The sequence below is a fragment of the Chionomys nivalis genome, chromosome 4 (assembly GCF_950005125.1).
Source record: "Chionomys nivalis chromosome 4, mChiNiv1.1, whole genome shotgun sequence".
NCBI classification, from domain to species: Eukaryota; Metazoa; Chordata; class Mammalia; order Rodentia; family Cricetidae; genus Chionomys; species Chionomys nivalis.
This window is the reverse complement of record NC_080089.1, coordinates 39,062,235-39,084,535: the sequence shown is the minus strand read 5'-3', so window position 1 is coordinate 39,084,535 and position 22,301 is coordinate 39,062,235. Positions and strand designations below refer to the sequence as shown.

At 50.4% G+C, this 22,301-nt stretch overlaps 1 protein-coding gene across 10 annotated transcripts in view; it reads left to right on the top strand.

Moving 5' to 3' along the window:
* The window catches only part of Gramd1b (GRAM domain containing 1B), a 234,047-nt gene that overhangs the window by 196,932 nt on the left and 14,814 nt on the right, over positions 1 to 22,301 (top strand). For 9 of the 10 annotated variants that reach the window (XM_057766559.1, XM_057766560.1, XM_057766566.1 and 6 more), the window contains 8 exons: positions 212 to 422; positions 6,110 to 6,130; positions 15,870 to 15,954; positions 16,456 to 16,559; positions 17,522 to 17,617; positions 18,265 to 18,345; positions 19,456 to 19,571; positions 21,044 to 21,200. In XM_057766559.1, coding sequence (XP_057622542.1) covers positions 212 to 422; positions 6,110 to 6,130; positions 15,870 to 15,954; positions 16,456 to 16,559; positions 17,522 to 17,617; positions 18,265 to 18,345; positions 19,456 to 19,571; positions 21,044 to 21,200 — 871 coding nt within the window. Of the gene's footprint in view, positions 1 to 211; positions 423 to 6,109; positions 6,131 to 12,313; positions 13,057 to 15,869; positions 15,955 to 16,455; positions 16,560 to 17,521; positions 17,618 to 18,264; positions 18,346 to 19,455; positions 19,572 to 21,043; positions 21,201 to 22,301 lie in introns of those variants that run through there. The other variant, XM_057766569.1, reaches the window with a different exon arrangement.

The window sequence follows — 22,301 nt, the reverse complement described above, 5'->3', positions numbered from 1 at the left end:
TGGTTTCTAGTCTTATTTCCCTTTTTTACACTGGCATTACTGCCCCCTGCTGGCCAGTAGCAGCATTACAGTACAGCGAGTCCCTATTTGGGTTCTCAGCCCCTTGCCTGGGTCCTTTGCATGGGTCTCTAGCCTGCCATCACTGTCAGCTTTTCTTCCTTCCTCCACCCTCTCACCTCATTCCCTGTCTCTCTTTGCCCCTCCCCCCCAGCACTGCCAGTAACTCCAACCGCAGCACGCCGGCCTGCTCCCCCATCCTCCGGAAGCGGTCCCGCTCGCCAACGCCACAGAACCAAGACGGAGACACCATGGTGGAGAAGGGCTCAGATCACTCCTCGGACAAATCCCCATCCACCCCGGAGCAGGGTGTGCAACGCAGTTGCTCTTCACAATCTGGTCGAAGTGGTGGCAAAAATTCCAAGGTGAGCAGACTACGCTGGAGCCCTAGTACCCCTGGTTGCCTAGCTGCAGGAAGAAGGTACTGACTGGGTACTCGTGTTCCTGAACAGCCCCAGTGTCTATGCGCTCAGGTCAAGTCAGAGCCATTAGGGGGAGACCCTAATTGAATAGATTCCTCAGGGCACTCAGGGCAAGTCCTGAGCCACATGCCCCTCCTTTCCCCCACTTTCCATCTCTCTGTAGGACCTAAGAAACTTCATGACCCTTGAGATAAGGAGGAGGCTCTGGAGATCAGGAGGGGTCATCTGCTTAATCCTTTAAATTTTGTCCCTTGAACTGGTAAAGGGACATTATTTGGGATACCTGTATTACCAGAAAGAAAAGGCTTCAGGGAACCTTATTTTTAACCTCCTCCTTGCCTGTCACCCTGCCTTACCTACATACCCACCTTGTCATCTTGCAGAAGGGACAGTCCCAGGGCCTTTCCTTCCTATCCCTGTACACCCGTGCACCCAGGCTCCTGGTCCAAGGCTTAACACAGAGGCCTCACGTGGTTGTGGTTCCCCAGCCTTCTTCCACTCCCAGGTCTCTGGCAATCAAGAGATACCTCTGTCCAGGGGCCCCTAAACCACCAGACTCACAGGGCATGAGAAAGGGGACCCCTCCCCGGGAGGCTTGGGAGCTGGTTTCCCCACTTGAATTTGTCTTCTGATTTCTTGTTCTTCCTCTTCTCCCCACTGTTTCCCACATACGTCCTCTGCATGCATGGTCTTTAGTCTCACAAGCGCCTCTCAAAAGTAAGCCATCTTTGTCTCCGTCTTTTCCTCTTTCCCTCTAGTATTGGATTGTCTGTAGTGCTCAGCTCAGCTCAGCCCCCCTCCCTCCACCCCTGCCAGTTCTGCCCATATGTCCTGCTTGGTCCCTTTCCCAGAAGGGCCGATCCCACTGTGCCCCGCCCCCATCCCTTGGCAGTCTGGCTTGGGAGTCACTGAGGGTCCACTCCCACCGCACCTAACGTCAGAGAACAGAGCCTGATGACCCCCCTTCCCCACCAACCCCCGTGTCTGCTTGCTTCTCAAACACCATCACTAGTGGGAATGTGTTTCCCTTTGAGCGTGGCACCTCCTAAAAGCAGAGTCCTGCAGGGGTAGGTCTTTTTTTCCTGTGGGTATGGTGCCTCCGGTCAGTCATACTGTTGCTCTTTGCGGCCCCTTGATGGGTAAGTCTGGCTTCTCTGGCAGAAGTGACGAGAGACTGATGGGAAGGACCCCAGACAGAGGGTCAGTGATGGCACTGCAGAGACCTCCCGGAATCTGCACAGCTCGTCTTTCCCTCCACCCATGAGAGGTGCCCTGGTCCCTCCACCCGTGAGAGCTGCTTGGCCAGGGCACCCCTCACTACTTCCTTGCTTGTACCACCCTGGAATTCATTCATGGTTTGCTTAGAGCCCTGGGTTTCGATCAAAGAGGGTGTAGTGCCAGCATCTGGAGGTTGATGAATGTGCAGGACCCACCAGGCTCTGGATATGTGATTGCAGGAGGGAGAGGTGCCAGACTCTGTCTACCCAGGGTCCGAGGAGTGAGTAAATTGTGAGCAATCGGTACTAAGACAATAGTGCCCAGGAACTCAATTGTGGGGGAGCAGTGCAGTTGGAAGAAGCCGCGGGAAGACTTACAACAGTGTCTGCAGGCGTCTTCGGGGAGGAAGGCACATCACTGTTCGTTCCTGATGGAAGAACGCGAAGCCCCACACCCATGCCTGCCCATTGTGCCCTTCAGACTCCAAGTGCTCTCAGGACTTGAAGTGGCTATTGCCAGTGGAGGACAGCCTGGAGCGAGGAAGCCAGCAGGAGGCCTCTTGGTGTGTAGGAGGCTGGGCAGGTTCAGGCAGGCCCAGTATCTGGGGACAGGACTTGTATAAGACCTTGGGTCACTGTGCCGGAGTGCTCGCCCCTGTGCCTTATTTGAAATGTGTGCCAGAGGGCGCGAGGCTCATCCGGAAGGAGGAGGATCTGGCTGGATGTGGGCATCAGGTTATCCCTTCTCTCCACATCTTCTCCCAGTCTTTAGTCTTTCCAGTCCTAAGCTGAAGTGTACAGCTCTTACTCATTCGGTGAGCAGCGCAAAGCTTGCTGACCGCTGAGCTGGGGACTACCACGTCGTGCAAGTGCACAGGGCAGCAGCTATGGTCAACCTGGTGCAAGACACACTGGCTACAGAGGGTTCAGTGCAGGTCCAGCTGTTGGACTGCCAGGAAGTGCTGCTGGGGCAAGGCCAAAAGCCTTTAACACTGCTTCCCCGGGGAGCACCCTCTCAAGGCGGCCAGATATAGTCGTGCAGAGGTTCTGTGAGCTGGAGCTGTTTTTGCTACAGACATAGCTAGGTTACCCGTGACCACCTCCTGCAAAGAGGCCACCCTATCTGTTTTCAAGCAGGCTGCAAGGTGCCTCCTTCACACAGGGGTCAGGGGAACAGAGACAGGGAAATTATTAAGGCTTCACCTTCCCCATCATTGTCTCAGTGGTTGAGGCTGATTTCTTGCTTCTGCTCAGAACCCCAGGGCTGACTTTCACTCCCAGAAACCCCTGTTTGGGCCACAATTAAGCTGCACTTGGTAGTGATGGCCTGTGGCCACCAGAGGGAGCCAGGGCATGCTTTCCTGCCCCCGCCAGCTCAAGAGCACAGCTCAGCCTTTGCAGGCCTGCCAAGCAGATAGGGCCACTCCATCCTCGGCTTCTGCCTTGCAGCTTAGCTCTCTGTTGGTGCTTGGCAATGCCCGGTGCTGTGACACTGGTGCTACGTTGACCTTTCACCTTTTTGTTTGTTTGTCTGTCTGAATTCTAATTTTTTATGGTTTTCTTTTCAGTATGACAAACTTAATCTGATCAAAGTAAGACGTTGGGTTTTTTTTTTGCCCTTCTTCCCAACTTATGCTTAATGTAGAGCTCCTGGTTCCATTCTCTCCTTGCCCCCCAGCTCACCTTCCAGACTTCTTTGAGCCTTTGCTCTGGGAGATAGATGCTTTTGGATGCAAGGGCAGGAAACTGTTGTAAGGTAGTTTGGGTATGTTTCCAGGAGCCTTGCATCCTATCTAGTCCTTGCCTGTCTGGTTTCTTGTAGGAAAGTCCAAAGAAACACAGGACAGGTCCTCCAAGTCCTCCACGTCCAGCTCTAACCCTGTCCCCAACAGCTCTGTCTTTGTACTCACACCCTTCCCCTTTGACCATCCGCTATAAATTCTCCCTACTTGTGTGCCGCCTTGCGCTCTAGCCCGATCCTCCAGGTAGGGGCACTGCAATGGATTTACAAAGTCTCTCTGTCCTGCCTGTTTGCGTCCCTGCCACCGTCCTGGGCCTTATTAAGCCTCTCTGAGGTCTTCCCTTACAGGAGGTCCCTTCAGCACTCAGACCAGGAATGCTAAGCCATAAGGATATAAGTCTTCCCCAGGAGGAGGCAGGTCAAAGGTCAGGAACTCCTTCCTGCTGGACAGTCTTGAGGGTTAATGTGGATGTCACTGTAGATGTTAATATATGTGTCCCCAGGCACCCTCAGTGCTGGCTAGAAGAAACTGTAGAGCTCCGGTCAGGGACAGAGCAGAGCCTCCAAAGCCCTTGCTCTAGAGGGCGCCTTCCTCATTTCTTTCGGTTCTTAGACTTCCTTCCTTGCTCTCACTTAATAACAAATATTAGACATAAAGGTATCACAGAGCTAGATAGAGATGTGGCTGATATTTCTAACTGGAGCTCTTGGGACCTTGAAGCTGTTTGTTTCAAGCAGTTTCTTAAGGAACTGACATCTTGATAATTCATAGGAAGAGAGCAACCTCTGTCTGCACGGGCTGGAGGGCAGGCTCCATGTTTGAGGACCACAGAGGATCCTGGTTCCACCACCTCCTTTCCTCTTTGGGTCATATACAAAAGTGACAAGCAATGAAGTGGTTAGGTGCAGCTGAGAGATGTTTCTCATCTGTGAAGCAGGTGACAAGCTTGGGACGGGGCTAGCGCATCACAGGATACCTGTATAGTTTGGGTGATGGCTGCAAGAGTGTGCTCGCTGTCATTATGAGGGGCTTTTAACCAACATCTACACCCCCCATCATTTCTTGTGGTCTTAGAGTCAGTTGTCATTGTGAACATTCAAAAAGTCTGTAGAAGCGCAGGCCCCGTTAGATACAACTTTTTTGCTCCATCCACCCTCCTCCAGGCCTTAGCTGAATGATGGGGAGACCAAGTCCAGAATTCCTTCCTACAAGGTAGCAATTCTTACTCTGTGATGAAATAGTCTTGGATATGTGGGTTCGCCCTTCAGCTTCTGGATTGGAGGAGGGGGTGGCTCTGTGGAAAAAGACTGTGCCTTCTAGGTTAGACCACAGTGACAGCCTTTTGAGGAATGACCCCACAGGGAGCCCCTAGCCGAGGGGGACTGAGTGTCTACCCTGCGACCTGCTGCCCTGGCAGACTGGCCAGTGAAAGCTGTGTGAGGGAGAAGCATATTCACGCCTGGACCACTTCTACTGCCTGCCTCTGACCACCAAAGTACAGGGTCAAGTGTCGGCCAGACTTAGGGTCAAAAGGAAGAACTTGGTGAGGGGAGATCACATGATCATCTGGTCATCGTTGTGGTCACAGCCCTGCACAGTCACCTCCACCCTGTTCTGTCAATCTCTCTCTTTCTCTCTCTCTCTCTCTCTCTCTCTCTCTCTCTCTCTCTCTCTCTGTCTCTCTCTCTGTCTCTCTCTCTCTCTCTTACACACACACACACACACACACCACACACAGCTTACCAGCTGACACAGTACCTACCCAGTTCTGGATTTATGACACACTCCAGGCTGCTGACTGTGCACAGGCTCCGTCCTCTGGTCTCACATCGAGGCTTTGACCTGTCGGTGAGGTTTCTTACATCCACACAGAATGTTCACAAGTAGAGAGGTTGAAAACAGGCACAGCAGGCTCCAGCCATTCCCCTTCTTTCATTGTTAAGTTTCAGATCCCCTGGGGAGGTCAGAGCGAGAATTCCTCGACTCTAGAGCTGGGACAGAATAAGGCTTTGTGAACACCGAGTTGTCACACCATGGGTTGGGAGAAGCCTTCCAAGATGACACGATTCTCCTCTCTCCCCCTGCCGAACCCCAGCCCATCCCTCTGCTGTTTAGCTGTGAGGAGGTCAGCCAGTTGTCGGGATAGGAAGAATTTACTCACCTGCCAGCTAGGAGCACTGTGTGACTTTAAGCTGCCTCTTCTGCCATCACCGAGATACCCCACCCTGCCTTTGCCAGAGATGACCCGGAGCAGAAGGCTGTACTGGGCTCCATCTATACTTTGCTTCTAGTCAAAACCCACTCAGGAATGAGGCTTTGGATGCCTACCACACATCCCACACTCCCATCAGCAGAACCTGGCGATGGATGGGGCTCTGACTCCCTTCTGGTCGAGCGCTAGCTAGTGCTGCCACTGCCTGCATCTCCAACCGCCCCAGCTGTGGTGGGGCTTCCAGCATGGACTGCTCCCTGGGCCTCCTTTCTGGATCTGTCTTGCGAAAGGAAGACCCTCCTGAGCATCGACACGGGAAGCATTGGGCTGCATTTGGATTCCTTCTCCTTGGCCCCCCACTGCTGTCTGTGTTACCTTTACCCCAGGGGAAGGAAGACTCTGGCTGCTCCCAGTATCTCTTCCCTAACTAATTTCATTCTTTTTTTATTTTCTTTTCAGAAAAGCCAGAGTTGGTACAATGTAAGTATTTCTGTTTATCTTCTTGTTGGGTGATAGTAAAATGGGGGGCGGGGCGGGGTAGAGGTGGGCAGAGGGAGGTAAAATTGTCAAGTTCTCTGTGAGTTTTTGCCCTTGTCAACCTTTTCTCACCCCAAAATAGATAGAGTAGTTCCCATCTATAGCAGGATGGATAAGTCTTGGGGAGGAGGATTTGATTGGGGGAACGCAAAGAAATGACCCGCCTCATTGCTTTCCTCATCTAGCACCCTACGTGAAGTCAGTGAGCAGCCGTGGGAGAGTGACTGTTTCAAGGCCAGACAGAATTCTGGGGTCAGGGAGCCAGGAGGCCAAAGTTGGCATCCACTAATCAAAATGTCTTCTTGGGGGAACTGTAGCTGAGAGACTATGCTATGGGATGGAATGTGTCGCGGACATCCAGTGTCCTCAAGAGCAAGCGCCTGCTGTAGGGCTTGGCTGCTTCTGGTCTGTGAAGCAGAGTCAAGGTCGCTCCTAGTGGCAATTCTTCTAGCTCTGAGCCCTGACAGTGCCCTGTGGAGTTTCAGCAGTCCCCGTGAAGGCACTGTGCCGCTTATTACACAGACCAGGTTGTGAGGCCCTCCCTGTGAAGGCCCTGTTCTCTTTGTTACATAGATCAGGTTGTGAGGCTCCGAACTCTTCCCTGGAAGGAGAGCTGACCAGAGTCTCTCAGCTTTCCCTGGTCACATGTTGGATGCCTTCAGGGGCACTGCCTAGTGGAAGAGCTGAGGTGCACTGTGGCCTGGCTTCAGAGCCTTGTCTGTGCTGAGAATACTCCTCCTGCACCCCAGCTCACCTCCTCCTGTACCCCCTTCTGCTCCAGTGGGAGCTGAGGCTCAGAGAAGCTATCATGATGGTGGAATGACAGGGTGGGAGGGAGCAGAGGAAGGGCTTGAGGAGAGGCTTGTGTTCAGTGTGGGGCTGTGGGACGAAATCATCCCTCTGGGCCACGCGTGTGTTCATGTACAGCATGGTAGTAAGTAGTTCCCTAAAGTTAGCCACCTGTCAGCTAGCACTCTGGCATCCCACAAGCTGCCCTATGCCTGCCTATCCCACCTGCTTTTCATTTGACCCACCAACCACAGCCCCACTGAGCACCCCAAATGGCCTGTGTTGATGTGGGGAAGTTGAGGATGGAGATGACAGCGGGTGGAAGAGAAGCTGAACTCTGCTTCCCTCCACCCCCCCTACCTGTTCCTTCTCCCTGACTCACCAAGGGTCTTCTGGCCTCTGGCCTCCTGAGACTGATGGCAGCTCCTATCTTGGTGGGAGGAGCTCTCTCTGCGTGGGAGCTGTTGTGGACCAGCTGTCGCAAATACCCCAGCCTCCTCCCTAATAATCTCCTTTTGAGCGGCATTGCATAAATTAGTGTCAACTAAGGGATACAGAAAACACATGGCCGCAGTGCTATTGGGCAATTAAAGCATCCGGATTTGGACACGCAAATCCCATCTTGGTTGCAACTTTTGCTCCAATTGCTCCCTCTCTCATTGCGTGGCTTTTAGAGCAGCTGCTGCTGCTTGCCTTGCTTTCCCGTTCCTTGTTCGGCTCTCCCCTCCATGTGCTCTCCCCCACACCACCATTCTTTTCTCCCCTCTTCATGCTCTTCTCTGGTCTCTGCTCTCCAGTCACCTGGCTGGATTTCTGTTTCTTCCCGACGGCTACAAGTTTTAAGCTGCCCTACCCCTCTACCTCTTCTATCTCCCCGTCCTCCCTCAGCCTGATTCTGAAGCTGTGACATCTGAGTACTCAGTGTAATGACAGGTTGTGGGAACCTTGGTAAGTCTTCCAGGATGATCATCAACACATACATTCCTTCCTGCCTTCTCTGGGCTGCTGCCTGCTGGCGCAGAAAGCAGAAGGGATTGAAAGTGGAGGAGGAACCAGAAATGGCAGGTGACCATCAGGACCCCAGAAACAGGGTTTCCATTGCCCTAGCTGCGGGTACTAAGAGGTGTTGCATGGGAATCGCACAGTCCATGGCCTCTGCTTTCCCTTCTTCCTGTATTTCCTGTACAAGAGCAGCCCCTAAAGAGGTTGCTCAGTGCCTGCAGTAGCTGAGAGGCAGGTTGGATATGGAACCCAGACAGGCTAGTTGGATGAGATCCTCTTATCCTTACTGACAAGACAGATGCCCCGGTTCTGTTTTCCAGAGTCACTTAATAGTGTGGTTAGCCTGTCTGGTTGACACTGCAGAAGTTTCCCTTGGGTTCTCTCTGACACCGTGAAGACATTTACCCTGGACATTGGCACGGTTGCTTTGGCTAGAACGAGAATCTGCAACCTGCGTTCTGAGAGCCCCGCGTTGGGTAGGGTTTTGTGGTACTCGCTGGGCCCTGGCTGGCTAAGTACCACCTTCTGTCTGAGTGCTGTGGCTATGCCTTATATACTGTGCTCAGATGCACCATCAGGGGAACTTCGGTTGACCCGTCCCTCAGCATTGCCCCCCTCATAGTCTCTGGGAGGCTCTCAGTCAACCCTTTTTGTTGTGAGCCGCTTTGCATTAGACCTACCTTTCACCTTTGTTGCTCCCTGCTAGCAGGCTGGTGGAGTCTGACCTTCAGAGAGGATCCTGGTGTCCTGTTCCTGTGGCTGTAGATGGTGCTTTTTCTCTTTCTCCGAGCTAGAGTCAGCTCACCAACTGCCTTACCTCAAGTTCTATCCCTGGCACTAGGAGTCCTTTAGATGTAAGCTTTATAGTCTCCTACGCTGGGGGCAGGCTAGAGCCAGGGCTCTACAGAGTGTTGACTACTATAGGAGTCCCCCGAGACCTGTTCAAGGGGCCTGGGTGTAATTTAAGAGGAAGTGTAATTTAAGAGGAAGCCATTCTACCGTCACCACTCCCAGTCTGTAGAAGAGAAAAGCCATTAACTCATTGTCCTATGGCTAAAGGGAAGCTGTCAACAAAATAACAGACTTGACCTGAAGGGTGGTGAATCATAAGAAGGGAAGTGGCTAGACTCCAGTGACACAGGGAGAAGTCCGTGGAGGGCCGAATGTCAGGGTCAGGGTGGTATATGAAGATTCTGTCTGGTGTCGCTGCCCTGGGGCCCGTCTTGCCCTTTCCCACTACAACTGATGTTTTAGTCAGCAAGTCTTCCAGCCTGGGAGTACAAGAGTGCAGTCCCGGTGGTCAGGAGCTTAAGGGGTCAGGTGGCAGGGCTTTGAAACTGTGGTCAAAAATAAGGCTGGTCAGACTGAAGCCCGAGGAATGACATACACCTATTAAATATGGTCCTTTCTAGTCTCAGTAGGCATGGGTCTTGCTGAGCTCCAGGTGGGCAGATAAACCCTCCTGCCTTATGCCTCATTCCTTGGGGGTTAGTGTTTCCATAGCAACTTAGGGACAAAGCCTAGAATAGGGCAGTTGCTAGAGACAGCACCCACATTGTCTAACACTGTCCTCTGTTAGGGAAGCTGGCTTTAAGGAAGGGAAGGGGGACTGGTGCCAATCCTGGGAATGACACAGCAAGTCTCGCTGGCGTCGGTTCGAGAACCATAGGACAAAGCTTTGTAGGAGTGGATGAAGGTATCGGGGGTGGCAGAGATGACATGCCCAGTGCCTAGTATTTCCTCCAAGGACTGTCCTTCCTCTTCGTCCATCTGTCTCCCACCTAGGATTTTTACCCATAACTTTGAAGAATCTTCCTGGCTGCTACCCTCATGATAGTTAACCCTATCCTTCACTCCCTGGTGGTGGTATCGCCTCTCCAGATGAGACACCCCCCCATCCTTCCCTTTCTCCACCCTTCTCCATTGCCCCTGGGCCCACCCCGTGTTTAGTCACCTCCTTGTCCCACCCGCATCTGGTTTCTGCCTACCGGATTTGGCTGAAGCACCAGGATTTCCTTTGTGGCTCTTCACTGGTTTCTTCCTAGGTGAGGTTAATGCTGAACCAAAATCTATTTTTTTAAACCTGGACTCTCTCACCCCCCTGCTTCCTGCTGAGCCTGGGCCGAGAAAGGGTACCAGTTGGTCCCAGCACCCAGTGTTTGCCGTAGAGTTAATGTTTAGCTAGGAGCCAATTCCCGCTCCTGGAGTTCTGGCCCTGTCCTGCCAAGCCCATGGGCTGAGGCAGATTAAGAGTCACCTCAGTCTACGGCAATATGTCTCTGGGTGTTAACTATCTCTGTCTTGTCCAAATAGTCACCATCTCGGCTGTTCCATGTTTGTGGCCTTGGTACTGGAGTTTCCAGGGACTTTCTGTTAAGTTCCCACAGCCTTCTGGAATGGTCTATACTGCCTGTGTCTTGGGTGTGGTGTGGATCTGAAGGGAAGTGTTGCGACCACCCTGGAAAACAGAATTGCTGCATTTACCTGTCACAAAATCTGAGGACCGCTGACACATAGGGCAGAGAGAACTTGATCTTAGGAAGGAGTCAGGGCAGGGACTATACTCCAAGAAGTCAGGCTTATGATCTAGGGGTGTGCGTGCGTGTGTGTGTGTGTGTGTGTGTGTGTGTGTGTGTGTGTGTGATAAGATGCCAATAAAGCGATAGGGAATGCATTCATGTCATAGATATTTTTTACACAATATATGAAATACTAAGTGCTAGAGAAGATTAAACTGAAAGGTGACTCATTCCTAGGGCAGATGGTATCTAATGGGAGTGGGGTTTACCTTAGGTTGGATGAAGGCACATGTCCTTCAAGATGGAAAGGGGAAGCAAGCGAGTTAGAAGATGCCTCGGGCAAGGATTCTTTCCCCTTTCTTTACCCTAACAGTGGCTGTCATGTTCCTCTTAGCTGGACTCTTCGGGTCTGAGACCCAAGAATCTGTGTTCTTTGGCATCACTGGAGTAATTTTTAAACATACTAAAGTTTCAGCATAGGAAATTACTAGGTTTATAAGAAGAAGGAACATTACCCATGACGCAGCAGTCCAAGACCTTCCTGATAGGGTAGGCTAGCTGGGTAGAACAGAGCTGCCTTGACTATTTTGAGGATCTTGTGGGAGTCCATACCCTCCCAGTCCCCACGCTGTCTGTTCCCCCTCTCCAACTCTCTGCCTCGCTCAGTGGTTCTCAACCTTCCTAATGCTGTACCTCTTTAATACAGCTCCTCATGCTGAGGTGACCCCCAACTGTAAAGTTATTTTCGTTGCTTCTTTGTAACTGTAGTTGTGGTGCTTGCTGTCCTGAGCCATCATGTAAATGTCCGATCGTCCACAGCCCCTGTGAAAGGGTCGTTCCATCCCCAAAGGACTCGTGGCCCACAGGTTGAGACCCACTGGCGTGGCACCCTTTCTGCCCCCACAGCCTGGCTGCCATCTCTTTCTTTCTTTTTTTTTTTTTCTTTTTTTTTTGGTTTTTCGAGACAGGGTTTCTCTGTAGCTTTAGAGCCTGTCCTGGAACTAGCTCTGTAGACCAGGCTGGTCTTGAACTCACAGAGATCCGCCTGCTTCTGCCTCCCAAGTGCTGGGATTAAAGGCGTGCGCCACCACTGCCCGGCTGCCATCTCTTTCTTTGACTTGTCTCCCACAGTCTCACCAAGGTTCAGAAGGTCTGCTCTTACAGTTTGCCCTCAAGGTGTGAGCAGCTTGCCTGTGACTCTGCTTGGCTTTGATCCTATGCCTCCATGGGGCCTAGTCCTCGGGAGAGCACCTCAGGCTGACCTCCTCTTCTCCAGATTATCTGTCGAACTTCTCTGTGACCAGCACATTTGGAGAGTCCCATGTTGGCTGCTGTTGCGTCAGAGAAGTTGCCGAATAGACGGGTTCCTTAGAGGAGACCTATCTCTTAAGAAACCCCTGCTCTATTCAGTCTCAAATTTCAGATGTCCCCAGAGCTCTGATGCCCTGTGCGCCTCCCCTCCTCTTCCTCCACTGAGAGCCCTGGCCAGCAACTTTCCATTGCAGGAAACATCTGCTGGTTGAGGCCAGGCTAGGCCCGGGGTTACTGTAGGACATTGGCCAGGCCCATAACCCAGATCCTGTAACTTGAAGCATGTGCGGGGCTCTGGCCTTGCCCGCCCACCAGCCCTGCCTCCCTCCCTCAGGCCCCGGTGACTCTTAACAAAGAAGTCATTTGCTGGCCAGCTGAAAGGAGTGCCTTCTGGAGGAAAAGGGGTGTGTGTAGGGGTGGGGATGAGCGCAGGCCCTGTGCTGCAGCTAAGTGGTGGCCGGGTCTGCCTGGGTGAGAGCTGTGAGTCACGGCGGTCCTGGTCTGATGGGGGATAGACACATTGACTGAGCAGGCCAGTCTGTGGGGCATATCTGGACTAAGGATCTGCACCACCACAAGCCTCCCCGGAGCTCCTGAAGAGTCACTTGTGAGTCACCCCGAGTGTGCGTAGCTAGTGGAAATAGACCTCTGGACCGAGCTGTGGGTCACCCTGCTCTGCAGAGTTTGCCTGTTCACGTGGGGCTGCCCTTCCGCAACTCTCGGCCCGTGTTGCGTACCTGCTGTGTCTGTGTCTTCGCGCCTCACCTGGACTCCTGAGTGGCTGCATTGACCAGGGAGTATCGCCTGACCACACCCTGTCTGGGCTGCCCCTGGACTGAAGATGGGAAGGATAAAGCAGAGTCCAGCTGTGGGACACTGGCCAGCCAGTCCGCTCTGAGACCCATGCTTCTTCTAGCCTCTCATCTGTGAGAGTTTGCACAGGGAGCACGGCTCTAAGCGAGGATTGTCTAGACCCTCTGTGCAGAAGCCCAAGATCACCTTGGGTTCAGTCCAGGCTAGACTCACTGCATTCATTCTGAGGGCACCTGAGGACCAGCGCAAGGACCTGGGGACCCTTGCCTGGGATATTTGGTGGGGGTGATGGAATCTCTGACAGAGTCTGGGGTCCTCTGGAGCCTCCTGCTGGAACGGGATAGCCAGTCTCTGCTGTGGTACTTGAAGAGACTTGCTGACGCACCTGTTGGTGCAGAATGCTACTACTGGCATGGATCTGAGAAAGTCCCAGCCGTGAGTGTGTCACCCGAATCCCCGTGTCCCTGTGGCTATTCTGTGCGCTCTTTCATGCCACACTTGGCCCTGCTGAGAGTCTCAGACTTGACAACCCTTGAGCCAACATTCTTTGGCCATTTTATAGACGTGAGCCCTGCTTCACCTTTGAAAGAGAATGTTTTACGAGTACAAAGAGAGTGTGCGTAGGGGGCTAGGTTCCCCAGCATCAAAGGGGCGTGGGATTGAAAGCCAAGTGTTCCCATCCTATGTGTCTTTGTATGTTAGTACAGAGAGGCTGGCCTACCATCTACATCAACAGACAGAATAAAGACAGCTGGGTACAGATGTGGAGTAAGGAGATCTTCCCTATTCCTTCCCCCTGCTATAAGCACGAACAATCGATGTCCTTTCCTGCTTGCTTTTGGGAGATTGTACATAGATTTCTGTGCCTCTATCTCTGTGGGTTCTGGAATTCTCTCACTGGCTGTGATAGAATCCCAGGGAAGAGGACACTATGAATGAAATATCGGAACTAGGAGGGCTCTCGGCATCAGGTTACTGGATGCCTGATACCCAGTTTCCCCTGAATTGGATTGGGGACCTCCTTGTAGGAACTTTTTAAAGACTCGCCCAGGGGTGAGAGAAGCTAGAGGGAACCCCAAAGCGGGCAAGTGTCTCCTCCCATGAGTATGCTGTTGCGGGAAACCCCGTGCTTTTCTTTTCAGCAGTTGGATAAGACTCCCGTTCCATTCCCACTGGGTCTCCACATTCCTCAGCAAGCTGCTTTGCCTCTATCTCATTTCCCACAAGTATGAAGTGGGGTGATGAAATTTACCCTGTGGTGAGGTGCGGTGATGTATGTGGTAGCTGTGTGCTCACCGTGAGGCTATCTAGAAGGGGGGCTGTGAGGACTGTATGAGTGGTCAGGCTGTCAAGCAAGGGTTTCCTGCGTGCAGATTCTGTTCTAAAAGGTGGTACCTTTGCATAGTACTTAGTGATTCTTGGAGGACTGCTGTGTCTGAGGTCTTTGTTTGAGTTTTTTGTTTGTTTGTTTGTTTTTGGTTTTTTTGCTTGTTTGTTTGATTGGTTTTTGTGACAGGATTTCCTCTGTGTAGCCTTGACTGTCCTGGAACTCACTTGGACCAGACTGGCCTCGCACTCAGAGATCTCCCTCCCTGACTCTTGAGTACCAGGGTTAAAGGCCCTTGCTACCACCACCCAGCCTGAGGTCTTTCCTAGCTGTAGGATTTGTGAAATAGATAAGCTTCTAGATGACTTCCTCTAGTGGCCTGGAAACCTGATGGGGAAAATTGACATTATATGATGATAGTGTGGTATACTTTGGGGAAGATAACTAACTGGGCCTCTCATAATACACGTGTCAGTCAGTCAAGAACAAAAGCTTGAAATTCAAATTACAGACAGATTAATGAGAAATTCCTCTTCCGCACTCTTCTCTGGTTTCTCTCTCTCGGAACATCGGCCCAAACTGAATGCACACATTTCTCTCTCTGTCTCTAACTCCCTCCACATTCCTCTTCCTCTAGTCCGAGGGTCAGGCTGTCGCGGAGGCGGGCAGCGCTGGGTTCAGATGCAATCACTCCTAGACTGTTTCCATGCGGGTTACTTAGCTTCATAGAAAGTTGAAGCATGAACAGTTGAAGGGTCCGTCCCCTAGCAGCTGTGTGCCTGTGGATTCCCAGGGAAGTGGGTGAGAGGGTGAGAGGCCAGGAAGCACATGTCACTGCCAGCAGGACAATCTGTCCCTCAGGCATGCGTCTCTGGCAGAGGGTCAGCAGCCTAGTGTGCGTGTAAGTAGGTCAGCACATGGCCGCGTGGAATGCAGATGTGCCTCTGTCCTCATGTGTGACTCACCCTAGGCTGTAATCTTTGCATCACCTTTGAGTGGCCTTCATCTACGGGCACCCATCTTTTCTATTACCATAAAGGACAGATTTCCTAACTAATAGCTGGTGGGATTTCCAAGGAAGATTTGTTAAGTTAGTCTATGGCAATGAGTAGGCCCAGGATGCATAGCAGTTTTTAGGGTCTGAGTCTCTATACTGAGCAAGTGTCTGGTCCTCCCCTGGCTTCTATGGCTTATGGAGGATGGAGGATGGACTTCTGAGTCTTGGGGTCTGGCACTGTATAGCATTGGGTACTCTTGGGCATGAAGCTTTTGTCTTGCCTCAGTTTCTCATTGTACATTGGTTTGGCAGGTTGTTTGGTGAGGTAGGGAGGGAAGTGCCATGCCTGTGTGCCAGATGCACTTTTTTACAACTCGTGCTTTTCTTTTCTTTTTTTTTTCTTTCTATTACTGGCTTTTTAAAAAGTTTTTTAGTGCCATGTTTTATGATTTGAAGAAAAGTCCTGTCTTTAGCTCACCGTGTTAGTCACAACAAACTTCAAGAGGTCCATAGTGTCCAACCCTCTTCAAAGTCCTGCTAAGAGCTAGCTTAGCCCTCAGGTCCTTTCCACTGCCAAGGTAGAACTGGCAGGAAGCAGGGCAGTGATAACTGGCATGTTAGGTCCTGGGAAGACACTCAAAAGGTTTCCTTCCTTGCTTACCCTTCTTGGGATACACGTGGACCCCATATTTTTCACTGACCAATGCTGCGTGAAGGGATTTTCAGGACCAGGCTTTCTATGCTATTTCTCCATGCCACTCCAGGCTCCTGTCTTAACCTGGCCTCTGAGGGACTATGGGAAGAGAGCTTCCTCTCTCTGCCTTTCTACCTACCACACAAGCATCCCCCTTCTCCACCCTAGCACCCATCTCTAATCCTGCAGCGTGTGGACGCATCATGCTAACCTTGGCTTTTGTTACGCAGGTATTAAGCCCCACTTACAAGCAGAGAAATGAAGACTTCAGAAAGCTCTTTAAGCAACTTCCAGACACGGAGCGCCTCATTGTTGGTGAGCTAGTATCCTGGGAGGGGGCCAACCAGGAAGTCTGGGAGTTCCAGAGAGAGAGTACTCAGGCTGCCTCTGACCAGAGGCTGAGAGCCAACACAAGCAGGAAGGTCGCGCTGGCACCAGGCGACATCTTAAGTCCCAGATCTTAGGATCAAGCACCATGCCTGTGGCATGCATCCTTGAGAGCCCACCCAGGGGAAATTCAGAGGCATACTGAACCTCTGCAAGTGGCCGCTCCATACAACCAGTTGCTGCCATGGTAGTAAGGGGATGGAACTTACTGAACACCACTGGACTTTTTAAAATGGTTTTAAATTCGGCCCATCGTTGGCTCATCATTGGCTCATGCGTTATCCGGCCACCGGGCAATGACTTGCTCCTGGTCAGCAGCAGATGGCTGGGCTCCCCCAGTGCTGGAGGGATGGGTGGCCCGCTCACTGTACACTGGTTTGCTGGCAATGTCCCCTGCTTCTGAGCTCCCATCTCCTGCTTCGTACACAGATTACTCTTGTGCACTCCAAAGAGACATTCTTCTTCAGGGCCGACTCTACCTCTCAGAAAATTGGATCTGCTTCTACAGCAACATCTTCCGATGGGAAACTTTGGTAAAGACCTGATACTTGGGAAGGTGGGGGATGGTGGGCAATGCAGGCGTTGTTCTCAGTGGTAGTACACGTCCAGTTTACCCAGCATGCACAGGCTTCTCTCTGCTTGGTTCCCAGAGTTGAAAAAAAAAAAAAAAAAAAAAAAAAAAAAAAAAGACCCCCGACTTGTCCTTTTGGGCGTTTTCTTGGCCATGACTTTCATTTTCTTTATTTACTGACTTTGTGTTCTTTCCAAGCCATGATAGTGTATTCCCCAACTCCCCAGACAGTTTTTTTCTGTGTATCCTTGGTTGGCTTTGAACTCAGAAACCTGCCTGCCTCTGCCTCCTGAGTGCTGGAACCAGAGGTGTGCATCCGCACCCCCGACTCTGCCTTTATATTGTTAACACAACCCACACTGGAGGATACCCAATTCTCATCCCAGTCACGGTATCTCTTCTGCCATGAGTTTCCTTCCCATCTCTTGGGTATGGAGGACAATATAAAAAAAATTTTTCCTTTGGCAAATGCAGAGAGCTATTGGGTATGAGTTATGGCAGAGGGGGAGCACAGTGAAGTAGGAAGGACATTGGTTGAAGGACTCAGAAGAACATTCTTGCACATTTTCGAGGTTCTACACTTCATTAACTGCGATTTTAGTGTTTTTTTTTTAATTTGCCTTTATTTCTTCATCTTTTAAAAATAAGATAAAGGTAACCTAGATGTAAGTAGCAATAATGGCAGGTCCTCTGTCCATGTATCAGACTGTGGAATCTAGGGACCCATGGCTGGAGAGAAAATCCAGTTGTTCCTTAGTACAAGGCCTCTGTGGCATAAGGTCTCTAAATTGAACCCTTCCTGGCCCAGAAGTATGAGAACTGTGATTGATTTGGTTTGGCAACTTCTAGTGTCACATGGACACCCTTTGCCTGTTGTACTAATGCCTTCTTTTGCTTGCTACTCTGTCACCATGGGGATGCCAGCTAACAGTCCGTTTGAAAGATATCTGTTCCATGACTAAAGAGAAAACAGCTCGCCTCATTCCCAATGCCATCCAAGTCTGTACTGATTCAGAAAAGGTGGGTGTTGTCAAGTTCTGACCTTTTGACTGATGCACCCCGTCCTATATCCTACTCCCCGTCTCCCCACCTCTGTATTCTCACCCTTAAGTCACCTTAATCTTTAGACTACTGGGTTTGAAGAGGCAGGCCGTAAGCATGTTACAAGTCCTAGAAAATACTCCCTGGGTGAGCAGGGTGGTTGAAGGCTGAGCAAGGGGTTAGGGTAGCATGTTAGAACTTGCAACTTTGAACTAGAATACCCAATTTTGAGTCCCGCGATTCTAGACTATGTTGGGTAACCTTCATGTGCAAATGTAGATTTAGTTGCAGGTTGATGGGTCAGTAGGTTTGTCTCATCCTGTTTATGCTGTACCCCAGCTCACCTCTTGCCAGTTACAGTTGGTGAGCAGAGAACATTTATATTTTGGGGAACACAGTTTAGAACTAGAGTAAAAAACACATAAAAACATCTGGGTAAAATATAAAAGGCTTGGTTATAGTGGGGACTTGGAAATTTCAGGTCCCCAGTGTGCTGACGGTGTTAGATAACTGACAATCGGTAGCATTTGAGATTGAGTATTTTGAATAAAAGAAAGGACCGAGTTTCCATCCACCATGTTAGAAGTTTTCACAGGTGTTTCTTTGCATCTTCTCCTCCAATCTAGCACTTTTTTACTTCATTTGGGGCCCGGGATAGGACATACATGATGATGTTCCGGCTCTGGCAGAATGCTCTCCTTGAAAAGGTAAGTACCAAAAGGGAAGTAGGCAGAAAGCCCTTCTGTTAGTAAGGAGATGGATGATGGATGGGTGGGTGGGTGGGTGGATGGATGGATGGATGGATGGATGGATGGATGGATAGATAGATAGATAGATAGATAGATAGATAGATAGATAGATAGATACAAAGGATTGACTCTGTCCTGCAACTTGGGGAGGTCATGCACCCAGAGTGTTCTTCTCACTTGGATATTACCCCAGTTGGGAAGCACGCTTTTGTTGTAGTATGGCTGGCATTTAAGGAGCCCATGTCTCTGGAAATCTTCTGCTAGGAATCTTGACCTGAGTCCTGAACAGAGCTAGCCTTTTTCATGAGAGTGCTTACTGTCAGGAGTAAGGCACCCGTGACTTCCGGCACTTTTTCCTTTCTTTTCGGTCTTCGGTTGCATCTGTTTTTCTTATGCTCCTATTGTCTTTTCCACATACCTGGGACTGCCACTGTCTTCCCTTCTCTCTGCTCTATGACGCAATAACTGTTTCCACTCGTGTTCATTTCTTTGACACTCCTTTGCTTCTCTCTGGAAATTGTATCCTACGAAAAGCTTTTCTTAGGACAGTGTTTTAAAAGAGGACAGATAGACGCCTCCTCAATAAGCAAACACTGGAAACTAGACGTAGGCTTGTACACAAATTGATTGCCCTTTAGAATGAAGAAGGAAATACTCAGGTTGTCAGGAGAGGCTGGGTTAATGACCTTTAATTTCTGGGGTGTTGCAAGACTGAGTCAGGGCACCTGTGGGCGTTCAGAGATAACTGTGGCCCTAGGTTAACATGGGTGCAGGAGGTGGGGTGCTTCCCATCTTCAGAAGGCCACTTAATCCCATTCTGCAGAGCTCCGTTGAAGGGGCAGGCAAGGGAGAGGCCCACATCCTTGATTTTGTTGGAGTCTACATTTTCAGGCAGGAGATTGGCATCTGACTGGGATGTCTGAGGTGGATGGCATTGTCATAGAGATGTCCTCTCTATCAGGAAGAGAGGCCTCTGTCTTCTTTCACTACAAGAGGAACGGGGCTTCTGTGCAGAATGTCAGGACCAAGGGGAGGGAGGGTCAGCATCAATGCTCTTATCTCTTGCAGCCCCTATGCCCCAAGGAGCTCTGGCACTTCGTCCACCAGTGCTACGGGAACGAGCTGGGTCTCACCAGTGATGATGAGGACTATGTGCCTCCAGACGATGACTTCAACACCATGGGGTGAGTGTGGCCTTGGGTGAGCGTCCCAAATGATATGGGGATCAGAATGGAAATGGGGCCATCATTTGGAAAATGGTGTCTGAGTGTCATCCTACAGGAAACAGTGGAGGGAATCAGTTCTTCAGGCAGAGGGAACAATAACAGAGCTATGGGGCTACAGAAGTGGTCAGAGACAGAGACAAGCCAGAAGGCCAAGGGAGCAGGGACTAGTAAGTAGCCTTTTGGCCAATGTGGCATTCGGTATTAGGCAGAAAGGTATGGGCAGGTTTATAATAGACAGTTGATAAGTTCTGAGTTAACATCTAAACAGGACCAGTATGGCTTCTGTGTTGGAAGTACACTCAAGTAGAACATGGGGGACCTGTTCAAAGGTTGCTAGATAATAACTTAGAGGCTCCATAGTGGTGTGGTTTGGACCAGAAAGGCTGCAGTGGCTGCTACAGTAATTAGTTCCTTAATGTACTTTGAAGGGTTCGCTGATGGCTCAGAAACAAATTTCAGATTTGGTTAATATTTTGTTGGTTTAACTCTTTGGTGGAAAGGAGTAGTTCCAAACAGAGATGGGGAATATTGTTGACAGAGGAGTTTGAGATTAGAAGGTTGGTTTTAAGCAAACGGGGATGCCTGCTAGCCAAGAGGAGAGATCAAATAGGCTTCTGAGGATGGCTGTTGGGCTTCGTGGGGAAGTTTGGGACAGGGCTATAATACTGAGAGTCTCTCGTGAGTAACCATGAGGTTGGTTAGCTCAGTCTTCCAAGTGATTGAACATAAAAGGACATTCAAGGATTAGGCTTGGAAGCACTCAGCAAGAATGGGGAGCAGAGAAAGGCACTCTTTTTTTTTTTTTTTTTTTTTTTGGTTTTTCAAGACAGGGTTTCTCTGTGGCTTTGGAGCCTGTCCTGGGACTAGCTCTTGTAGACCAGGCTGGTCTCGAACTCACAGAGATTCACCTGCCTCTGCCTCCCAAGTGCTGGGATTAAAGGCGTGCGCCACCACCGCCCGGCGAGAAAGGCACTCTTGAAGTGCCTCTGCTTCATTTGGAATGTACAATAAAGAGAAATTTGTTGGTTACAATCTATGATTTGGGCAGTACTACTGAGGGAATACCATATTCAGAATCCAGTCTTCATAGCTGATGTTTGAGAAAGGAAGTATGTGCTCAGAGCCCAGATGTTAGATTCAGAAGATGGGCATGGGATGGGGTCCAACAGAAAAGAGTAGACATACATCTAAGGAGGGTGTCTAGAAAGGGTGGGTTTCAGATAGAAGCTTCAGGGTAAGGAGAGGTGGAATAAGAATAGAATGAGGCTTTGGGAGAGCTTTCTGGTTACCGTGAAATCCCATGCAAAGAAAGAAGCAGGAAAGCCTGTAGGTTCAGATTGATGGACAGGCCTACATTCTTAGACTAGCTGGTAGTCTCCTCCACGGAAACTAACCTGAGCTCACGGAGTGGGGCGGGGTGTCTTCTCCAGCTACTGTGAAGAGATCCCTGTAGAAGAGAATGAAGTGAATGACAGCTCATCCAAAAGCAGCATAGAGACCAAGCCTGATGCCAGCCCACAGCTGCCCAAGAAGTCCATCACCAACAGCACGCTGACCTCTACGGGAAGCAGTGAAGCCCCTGTCTCGGTATGGGCGATAAACGCTGGGCAAATCCCTGCCCTGATTAGTGGCCATTGTCTCCTAGTTTAAACCCCACTCGACCTTCTAACCGGGAGCTGGGAAGTAGGAAAGGGGTTCCATGTGGTCACCGTGACTAAGGGAACATCTTAGAACTCATTAGCTTTCAGTGCTATGGTCTATTCCAAAGGCTGAGAGCTAGAATCTCTATACCTTGTTTATATGATTAGGTTTGCATATGAGAAGTTAAAGTATTCCAACTCTTCTCAGCGAATACCTCTTGGTGGACTACTTCAGGCAGCCTCTCTTTTTGGATACCTTTCTTAGGTCGTCCCTGCATCCCTGCCTTGATCCAAAGTCAAAGTCACACATCAATATAGAACAATGGGACACATATTGCTTATTTATCTGTCATGAATGTTTGTTGAGTTTTTTTGCAGTTTAGTTTCCTACTATGCTGAGGTTTATGGAAGCTATATAAATGTCTGTGAGGGCCTTTCTCCACAGGAACACTGTTGCAGAGAAGCCAGAACTTTGCAGAAGGGTTAGGGCATATGTCAGCAAGAAGGGACTGGCTTCCTTGGGAAAGGGCTCTCAGAAAAGGGAACCTTTTATTTCACGTTTGGTGGCCAGGCTAACGAGCCTTAGAACAAAAACATCATTGATGCCTAGCCTTCATTTCGTCTTTCTGAGATTAGATTTAGAATACAGCTGATTCCCTTCTGGTGCCAATGAGAGAATGCTGCCCCAGACTTTCCTGTAAGGCCCCCTGAGATCCTGAGGAGAAGGGTGGTGTTTACAGGCATGCTGGCATTGGCTACAAGCAGGCTGCCATTGTAGCAGCATGGTAGGAATATAGCTCCAGAAAGGGCCCTAGAACAGGAGTACCACTCGTAGACCAGCGTGCCATTTAAACGGCATGGCAAGGGCAGTGAGTTCCCTGTCCTGTGCTTCTCAGCACAGTCCTAGCACTTGACCCCAGCCTGCTCCTGCACAGCTGTGCTGTGATTGGGTGACTTCTAAAGGCTGGGTTGCTCGTTGGTCTTCTCTTGAGGAGTTGATTCACAGAGAGGGACCCTGGTGGGTGGGTGATTCTTGGTCTCCATTGCA